The sequence below is a fragment of the Pyxicephalus adspersus genome, chromosome 4 (genome assembly GCF_032062135.1).
Source record: "Pyxicephalus adspersus chromosome 4, UCB_Pads_2.0, whole genome shotgun sequence".
Lineage (NCBI taxonomy): Eukaryota > Metazoa > Chordata > Amphibia > Anura > Pyxicephalidae > Pyxicephalus > Pyxicephalus adspersus.
The window spans coordinates 30,822,085-30,832,500 of NC_092861.1; the positions used below are offsets into that span (position 1 = coordinate 30,822,085).

Consider the following 10,416-nt stretch of genomic DNA (forward strand, 5'->3'; position numbering starts at 1 on the left):
TATTAAATGTGCCCTGAAATTAAACCCATACAAAATTCAATAGCCAGTAATCCACACATATTAGGGCAGCACGGTTGCTCAGTGGTTATCATTCTTGCCTTTGCAGGGCTAGGTCCCAGGTTCGAATCCCAACCAGGGCACTATCGGCATGGAGTTTGCAGGTTCTCCCCATGTCTGTGTGGTTTCCTCCCACATCCCAATAACATGCAGTTAGGTAATTGCCCCCCCCTTATTTTTCATTTTTACCTAAAAAGGGGGGGCTGTCTTATTTGATGGCCCTGCCTTATCATCGGGGAAACACGGTACCAGCACCTGGTACAGCAAAATACTTCCAAATAGTTCAACACATCCACATGGCTACTCCATTTTTGTCCCTCACCTGTGACAACAACATGCTAGTTCAAGCACCTCTGATGTAGGGGGTTTCTTCTTTTTTGTTTTTTCTTTTTCTCATTTGAGTTTACCGCACAGGACCAGAGGGCCTGATATGCAGTATGATCGCATAATGATCTCATTCTATAGGACTTTGTACTTCCCAAAAGGAATCCTTTTGATGTATTTTATAGTTTATAACTACATTCCAGAAATGATTTTCCACTTCCAAAATATATCAAAGGCTTGCCAGTCCTTTCAGTTTTGTTAAATATATTGACATACAATATTCTCATGTTCTGTGCTGGTCAGCTTGATGCATGGGACGCCTGGGGACATCGAGAATTGGCAAGATTGGGCACCTCAGGACCAACAGTGTTTTTATTTTTCTTTCAAGGTGAAATAAAATTAGGACCAAGCTTTTTTCAAATGTAGGTTGACATTCAAGAATCTGGCAAACTCCGGACCTGAGGAGTGCCGGATTTTCGAAAATTCAGGATTTTTAAAGGTTATACTCACCTTCACACACAGGCCAGCCTTCGTCTTGCAGCACCCCGGGACATCTGGCACAGTTCCAGGGAGCAGGCAGCAGGGACGTCTCAATGTGTATTTAGTGTAGCAAGCAAGACCTAACAGCTGTTTCTGCAGAACAGCGCCATCAAAACATAAGTGGCTAAACCGTGTACTACAGTACATGTATTGAAAATTTTATGCTGGAAAACGGAAGGAACCGGATTATCAATGGCCAAATTTTCGATTGTTAACCTATACTATAATAAATAAAATGGTTAAAAGTAATTTGTACTTTGAAAATTGAATGCGACGTATACTGGATATTCTTTGCAGGTTAGTCTTATAGCGCATGCCATTTAAATCGCAGCAGGTCAATACCCGCAGGTGAATGTATAGTGATTTTCACTGCTTCATAAATGCACCCCCAATTTGATCCAGTTCTACTTAGCTCAGGCAGCTGACCTGCACGTATTTGACCAGTGTTTTTTTTTTTTTTAACAACATTTGGTGACTTGTGGTCAGTGATTTTATTAAGGATATGAACATGTGACCACAGCTCTACCATACTTCCTTCCTTTATTTCAATGTGCACAAACCCAGTTTTGTGGTTTTTGGGCTAGCAACTCCTGCTTTCAATTGTGCAAGAGAAGAATCTTTATTGGTGCAATATACATGCTGATGTGGGTATTTGCTGTAAAAACAAAATCTGTGTCAGGAGCAAGCAAACCTGCTCAGCTTCTAGCACCGCAGTGCTGGTTCTTAAAGAATCAACATTTGCAGATTTGACAGCAGGTGGCATTGAGCAATACTTAACTGCTCATTGCCTCCCAATTCTTTCTCTATTGAGCGACCATTGGTGCTTTCTACCTCCAGCATTTCCACCGAGGCAGCAGTTCACTTTTGTGAGGAATTATTAACCACCAGTCTGGATCTATCCTTAGACTCACCAAAACTATGCAATAGGAGGACCCGGCTAAACAATTCCATTTGCATTGATTCAGAGTGGACTGTTTAGTTGATAAATCTAAAGAATGTTGTACAATCAGATTTGTATAGTCAGTTAAGAGAGCAGAATCCAAAGGGCAGAATCCATCCTAATCTTGCATGGTTGAGGCCAATCTCTTGATATGAGGCATTGGACTTCCTTTAGACAGGACAATAAATTACATTGCATAGTTTAACTAAAGGTAAAACCTTTTTTCATTTAGATTTGGATAGGGTGATTTGTGGATGGTATTGGTGTCTGTGCCCCTGTTTAGGGAGGTTCACTTTTTTTTATCAACTAGTCCGATCCCCAATGTCCCTGGGAATGAAAATGAGGGTAATCCAAAGACTGACTTGGCAGCAGAAAAGGGATAGAGTCTTATTTTCCAATAGAGCACTTGTTCCTGTGAAAACAGTATGTAAAGTGTACTTACTTTACCCCTTTTCACAGCAAGCACTTTGTGTTGCAGTACTTCAGGATCTAAACAAGCCTGCAGCTGCATTAACCTGTGCCATTTATCCCCTGGGTTGCATGACGTGTGTGTGTGTGTGTATGTGTGTATGTGTGTGTATATATATATATATATATATATATATACCGGAAGGCTCTGTGTTCCCATTAAGTCTTAATCGCGGCCGCAGGAAGGGTAGACAACCCTTCTATTTCAAGTAAAGATGTTGCGTTTGGGTACGCTTTAAGGTCTGTTATCCTAATCGTTATGGTTTTTTTTTTTTTTACATTAATGTGAGACGCACAGTAAATTGCACCCCTTCGTTTTTATTGATTTTTAATGGCAAACTCGTTTACCAATCAGGTGGTCGAGCATGCAACATAAATATGTTGTGTATATACCTGCAATCTTTGTTTTTGATACCAGCTGAAATAGTAACATTTAGAGGGTCTCAGAATGGACAAGGAAGCTGTAGGACAATAACTATCAGGGCTAGGAAAACTTGAGTTTGCTTTTCATGATGCGGTGGAAGCAATTTGACTTTAAGGACACAGATACAGTCTGCAAAATTTTCTATACATGGCCATTAAAGCTGATTGAAACCATCCATTCCTGCTTTCTCAGACTTCCTCTTTTCAATTCTTTTGGTATTGTTGATAAATCTCATTGTGCTATACATTTCTATAATGCTTGGAGACCCCGGAGCTCTTGTTTTAATATCGCGTACTCCTCCTCCTCCTCCTGCTGCTGCTTCAACTTTCCATATTTCTGGCGCTGCCATCCCGGAACTGCTCTGCGTTCCTGACATTGTTCCTATCTGCATACACTTCACAACAGCAGCAGCAGCAGCAGCAAATATGTGAATCTTAGATGAACACAGTTGTGCATAATTGTCTTACCTTCCTTTTAATCGGCAGGTAAAAAAAAACTAAATCTGCATTGTTCATGTTGTTTTTCCTAAAGGATAATGCAACTATTGGTATGAGCACAGAGCTGCAACTGCGACATAATACACTTTACGTTCTTCTGCAGTTTCAGCAGTGTAGTACAAACATCTGTTTGGTGTATTAACTACTGCATTAACCCTCTGCAGGCCCTGGGTGCATTATCAGTGACTAGGCGTCAGTAACAAACCATGCTGACAGCACACAGGTAGGCTTTGTTGGCTGTGTGGTATGGACTGGGTTAACAGTTGGGGGCATTTGAGTGCGTCTGCCTTTGGAATGCAGAACTGGATCCAATGTTTTGGCTCCACAGGAGCTCCTGCCAGATGTTTGGGTTTTTTTTTTTCTTGTATAGAGCTCTGTGGTGGTATCTTCTAAAGCAGGCAACATTTTAACTGAAGCATTTAACAGTTTCCTTTCCAGAAGGAGCCAGACTCGCCAGGTTGTCTCTATTCAGGTGTCATGAATGGCTCATCAAAGCTGTTTGTCTTCTGTAAGTATTCATGAAGAAGGAAAACAGATGAGAAGCGGAAACTGACCTAATGTCTGAGATTTTTTTAAGTAGTATAAAAATTCAAAACGCCAACAGACTACTACAGGGTTTAGGCCAAGGAATGAATTGTTGAAGCCTCTGTAAACACTTTTAAAAACCTTCAGACAGTTGCAGCCTTAGGTCTTAAAATGCAATACAAGTTTAAAATGAAATAATATTTTGCTTTGGTTTAAAAGATCCATTTCCCCAAAACAGTTATTTTGGTTTTAAATAAATGCTGAGCTATCTTGGACATTGCTATGCACTGGGAAATAAAGTCACGCACACGTGTTGTGTGTTTTTTTTTTTTTTTCCTTGGACCACCTTTATTCTTGATTACAGCACACATTCACTGTAGTTTTGTATTGATAAGTTTTTACAATGCAATGTTTATTTCTGTCCAATGTTGCAAATATTGTTTGGCCAAATCTTGTATGGGTGTGAGAGAGTCAGGCTGCAGAAAAAGCTTTCTCTGGCACAGCCTAAACATTTTCATTGGGGCTAGGGTCATATGATGATCAATCTATGTGTAAGAAATAACTCTTCCTGAACTACCCTTTCACAATTGGAGCTCCATTAAATCTGGCATTGTCATCTTGGAATATTCCTGTGCAACCGGAGAAGGAAAAAATTCATTGTTTTGAAAACCTAATCATCCAGTATGGTCAGGTAGTCAGCTGACCTCATTTTATGGGCACATAACATTGCTGAACCTAGAGCAGACGAACTGAAGCAACCTCAGATCATAACACTTTCCCCACAGGCCTGTTTACTTTTTTGGCATTATGGCAATGTGCATCAACCTACAAATTCCTGGATCCCAACCCCACCAAAAGATGGAGAAAAATGTAATTCTCCTGTTAAAATTTTGCTATTTCACATCCCAGAATTCCCCCAGAAATGGCATAAAAAGTGAGAATGTGTTTCAGGGCCTGGAAATCCAGAGGGAAGATCATGACCACAAAGCCTCAAAGATCTATGGGAAGTTGGTGAATTGGTCTACAAATGATAGGGGGATTTTAGAAGTAATGGAAGTTTCAAAAATTTGGGACCAGCGTTGGTCCCTTCCTGAAGTTTGGGTTAAATTGCACAACATAAAGCAAAGATTGTGGCATCCAGAGAATATGTAGGAGGTATGTTAAGCTTTCCAATTTAGAATTATCTGCTACAAAGGCACCATATGTTTTAAAGCCTGATAAGATTGCTGCACAATAAAAATGTCAGAATGAAAATAGGAGCCAATAAGTGGGTTCTCCTGAATTTAAATGCACAGTTATGACTGTCTGGAGTGTTTTTTTAATAATAAACCAGAGCAGAATTTTCAGACACAAAATGTTTTTTTTTTTTTGTTTTTCTGTTTGCACCTGATGAGGTCTGCCCATGTCCACAGCATTTGATTAAACTTTTCCGCCAAAGCTTTGGACTTTGTAAAGCGCTGGGTAATATATCTGCGCTATATAAACACTGTGTAGTAATAATAATAATATTATACTTGATATATACAGAGCACCATCTAGTGGTTAAAGGGATGACTTGTGTCTGTAGGGAACTAAAGGATACCAGGTTTCATCAGTTTGTATGACCATACATATAGTACATGTAAGGTCAGTACTGAAATAATTTTGCATCTCCGGAAGCTGAGCAATGTATACCCCTGAAAGAGTAAGTAGCTTGACATTTCCCCTAAATTTTATTTTTAGGATACCTGTTCAGAGATATATATTCAATATACTGAAACAAAACAAATACTTCACTGCAATTCTTGCATCCCTGTGCCCCTTTGGCACATGCTGATTGCTTCTCTGCATCTCAGCAAACCAGAAGGGAATATATACTTCAGACTGACATCTATTTAATTTTTACTGTACTTTCTGTATCACTTTTTTCTTTTATGATTGTTTACCTCTGATCTCTTATGACGGCTCTTGCTGTGAAAAATATCAAATCTGGCAGTTTTCTCTAGCACTACATTCTCAATTTGCCTGTTGGTGATCTCAAAGACCACTGTGAGACCCTTATAAGTTAATTTGACCACGACTTTGCTTTGTAGCATTCTGCGAATATTTCAGTCACCACCACAGCTATATCTATAATGCTTTCTTGTAAGCAGAGGTACCTATTATTGAGTCTTCAACCATGTAAGTTGAGATCAGAAAATATTTTCACCTGCTAGTCTTTCTGTTGAACTGATCTGATTTGGGCTGTGGCCAGCACAGACACTTTCTTTTCCCTCATTCTGTTTATAGAGGAGGTCCATTGTCCTGGTGTTTTCATTGGCCTCTTTCTTATTTTTTTTAGCTCAGACCAAAGATGGCTGCCTCGCTGGTGACAGGTCATGTTTAATCAGCCTTCTCCCGTCTCTAGTCACATAGCTCACACAGGCATTGCTGCCACTCTTCTGCTGCCAGCAGGGGAAACCAGAGGAATTTAAATTGTCATTACTGTGCTGCGTGCCAACTCCAGCCACTATAGAATGAAAGAAGGTCAGTTTGCACATTTCTCCCACAGCTGAAATGTTGTCTAGGTTGGCAGTGCTAAACATATCCATGTTTTGTCCGCTTATTTTCCCGTCTGTCCTTGCCTTGTGGAAAAATCCCCTCAACAGATGAGGCTTTGTGATACATTTCTCACATTACCAATGTTGTTACTTCTTATTAGTATTGGACTTTCAGGACCTATAAAATGTTGTTTTTCCATGCTAACGTGTCTGCTTATTTGTGCACTGTGATGTATCGGGGTGCCTGCATTTCCTGCATCTACTGTATATGAAGTGTTGGTTACAACACTGACATCTAGCATAACATGAAAAGTGACATACTCAGAAGATTCTCGGTGGTTCTATTCCCAACTGCACAAATACCTGAACACAGAACGATCAGATTTTTTTTATCTTGAGTAAAACATAGGATTCATTATTTGACTGAGCCCATAATATCCGCTTGCATATACATGAACAATGTACTGGTGGATCACAAGTATTTGGAATATCAGAATCATGTGTTATTTGCTGGGCCAGTATTGGCTATATAGAGCCAATACACAGAGGTGTGAGGTGGTGCGTAAAATAAGGGATCACAAATGATGTTCCAGTAGTTAGGGATTTGCATAAATTGCAGTCGGGTTTGTTTAGACTGTGTTGTGAGGGCTTTGCTGTGCACTTCTTTTGACTTTACATATTTTTATTTCCCTTCTTTTCCTGAGGATATAAAGATGCAGACTCTCTAGGAAATGTATTCAGGGTAGTATGCTCTGCTTGGTAGTTCTTCAGAATGATTATGCCAAACTGTTTTTCTGTCTTTTGTGAGAGTCTTAACAGGCAGATGTCTGATTAAAAGCCATGAGTTTGGTAGAGGGAGGCTGACTGATTACAGTGATTACACAAAAATCCAGAGAGCAGTCTAAAGGTGCGTACACACTTCCAATTTTTATCCTTCCAATCGAACGACGAACGATCGATCGGGCAAAAAATCGTTCGTAAAAAAGTAACCAACGACGCCGACGAACGAGGAAAGTCGCTGGAAACGAACGACCGGACCGACGGATCGGATTGGACGACGATCGTTGAACATCGTTCGTGTGTACGGTCGTTCGTTGATCGTCCATGTTCAGAGCATGCGTGATGAACGAACGTCCGTTCACTTTCCTGTCGTGCACATAGTTCCTCTATCGCTTAAACGATCGTATCTATTGTATGTACAATATCTACGAACGATCATGTCGTTACCTCTATGTGCGGGATCGGTGCTATACGATCGTTCGTGTATATCGTGCAGGAACGTTCGTCGTTCGTTTTCCGACGATAATAATTGGAAGTGTGTACGTAGCTTAAGTATCATTGCACCAAATACTGTAGTGCCTTGAAGTAGTTGTACAAATGTATCTAAATACAAAAGATTTTTAGATAAGTAAACCTGTACACTTTGAATGTTCCAGCATTATTTGTTTTACCCAGTTCTGTAAAAAGGGATTGCTCGCCCCTTGTGATTTTATTACAAGGTTTGTAAAATTCTTGCAGGTAACTGGTGGGGGATTACCTGTCCCTTTCTACCATAAGGTTCTGTTTGATCACAAGTTTTTAGTGGAACTCCTCAGCTGTACGACAATAAAAAAATTTGTCCCTAGTTCCATAATTGATCACTTCCTTTTAGTATATTTATTTTCATGGACAACCAGTGGTCCGTGAGGAGAGTTTTTTTTTGCTGGACCACAGAAAAATTTGGACATTTATTTGCAATTTTTGTGTCTTTTAATAATAATAAAACAAAAATAATATTCCAATAAATTCTTATATTCTAAATGTCAATTTTCGCTTTTATAAAGCACTAAAGTCACGTGACGTCAGTGTAGTCTTAAGTTGTATGAGGCAACCATTGCCGAGCTGTATGCTTCAGTATTGTTTCCACCATTACATTAATCGCCTCGCTCCGCAAATACCGATTCTCATCCGATTGTTTTATTACATTTGTTTTTTTCCCCAGATGCTCTTTTAGGTAAGTATTTTTTCTTTCACTGTTCTATTTAATGGCATCAAATGGTTTGACTTTGATACCGCTCATTCTTTGTTTGGTCTTAGATTGGAATGAAATAAACCCATAATGAGTGAGAAAAATATTTTGCATTTCTTTAGTAATACCAAAGATATTAAAACTAATGATAATAGTAACAATAGTAATACTTCACTTACCCGTGAGCTGATCAATGAATCAGAGACTCCACAGTCCTCGTCAGGCATCATTAGGAAGATCATTATTTTACAAATGTATTTATCTTTTTAAAACAATTCATATTAATAGTTTGCAGGATTTAAAACTATGAATTTAGTGGTCCGTGAGGTCCGAAAGGTTGGCGACCGCTGTAGACTAAGTAACTTGTTACATGCCTATTTATTTTACATATATTGTATTGTCTTGGGATGGATTAATTTTTTTTCTTTTTACTAGCATTCCAAATGTGGACCTACTAAAAAGTATATATTTTGTTATTGTTGATAGATTCTTTACATTAATTATCATTTTTTTGTTTTGTTTTAGGTGACCTATCTGGGAAAAGTATCTGCGATGGGTGTCCAGTTTTCATCTGGATGCACAGAGCAGCCAGTGATTGAATTATGGAAAAAGCACACTTTGGCCAGAGAAGATGTGTTCCCTTCCAATGCCATTCTCGAAATCCGTCCTTTCCAAGTGAGACTTCATCACCAAGACATCAAGGGTGAAGCTACGGTTCATATGAACACATTCCAGGTGGCCAGGATCGCTTACTGCACAGCAGATCACAATGTCAGCCCCAACATATTTGCCTGGGTTTACCGAGAAATCAATGATGACCTGACCTACCAAATGGATTGCCATGCAGTGGAGTGTGAGAGCAAGTTAGAAGCTAAAAAGCTGGCCCATGCCATGATGGTGGCTTTCAAGAAAACCTTCAACAGTATGAAGAGTGATGGAAGAATCCACAAGGACAGCTCCTCTGAAGAGACGTCTCAGGGATTCGAATCTGATGACGGCTGAATGAACCTGGTCCTGTTCCCGGATTAGGCGTCTACAGTCTGTGGAGCAGCAGCAGCTGGTGAGAGGTCTGTATTGGGAATAGGACCACAGGACATTAGCTGGACCGCTTTCTGCAAAGAACTGCAGTGTCTATGGAGCTGCATATATATGAAGTGTCTGTTACAATGCTGCTTTCCCAAAAATGTGACAACACTTTTTTTTTTTTTTTTCTGTAACCTTCTCCGATTGGAGCCTGATGGGTATAAATATTGTTATGGTCTAATGATGACGCCAGTTGCCTTGGAGACATGTTGATCTATTCTAGATAGGAAGGATTGCTATTTTCTACAGAAGAGAATTGCTGAGTGAATTGAATTGGACCAAAGCCCCTTTTTTAAGAATGAAAGAAGAAAATTTTCTTTTTATTAAGCATTTAAGAAGCATATTTTTATTCACACAGCATATGAATTGTATATTTTTATTTTACCATGATATATTGTTTAATAAAATCATAACATGCAACCACTTAATCTACCTTGTCATATAGTGTAGGGATCTGCAGGCAAATGGGGTGTTACTGACTTCATAGGAAAGAGCCTTAGAAAGAATTTCCTAGTTTAGATCTCATTATCCAAAGTTTTTAGTTCACAATATCCAAAGGCATTCATCCCATGTAATCAGCACTTTACATGTCTGTTTGTTACACAGAGGTACTTGTATGGAGAAGTGGTAATAGCTAGTAGCAGCTACCATTACAGAGTGGAGTACAGGTAGTTTTTGCTTACTATAGATCTGCCTTTTAGATGATTCTGCCCAGTCTGATCAGTATTTGGATTATAAAAAAGAAAAAAGTCTAATTGCACAATGAACGTTCATATGTGTGTACTTAACTGGGATGTCATTGCTTCTATTGTTTTTGTACTTTTTAGAACATGTGTTCAAGGTTATCACTGTATAATTACATATACAGTTACGTGCAAGTGTTTGGATATCCCCTACAAATACCATGTTTTGTTGATGCTATAAATGAAAGTTATCACAATCTTTGCAGGAAACAAACATACTGTTGCTCATTTTAATGTAGTTTTTTTTGGGAGTGGAGAATAAGTGTTTCATATGGTGAGCCAACTATG

The 10,416-nt window shown here is 39.1% G+C and overlaps 1 protein-coding gene across 3 annotated transcripts in view; it reads left to right on the forward strand.

Annotated features, from left to right (window-relative positions):
- The window catches only part of PID1 (phosphotyrosine interaction domain containing 1), a 43,288-nt gene extending 33,480 nt beyond the window's left edge, over positions 1–9,808 (forward strand). For 2 of the 3 annotated variants that reach the window (XM_072407698.1, XM_072407697.1), the window contains exon 3: positions 8,828–9,808. In XM_072407698.1, the coding sequence (XP_072263799.1) occupies positions 8,828–9,304 (477 nt within the window). In that variant the 3' untranslated portion in view covers positions 9,305–9,808. Of the gene's footprint in view, positions 1–3,656; positions 3,759–8,827 lie in introns of those variants that run through there. The other variant, XM_072407699.1, reaches the window with a different exon arrangement.
- The last annotated feature ends 608 nt before the right edge of the window (positions 9,809–10,416 follow it).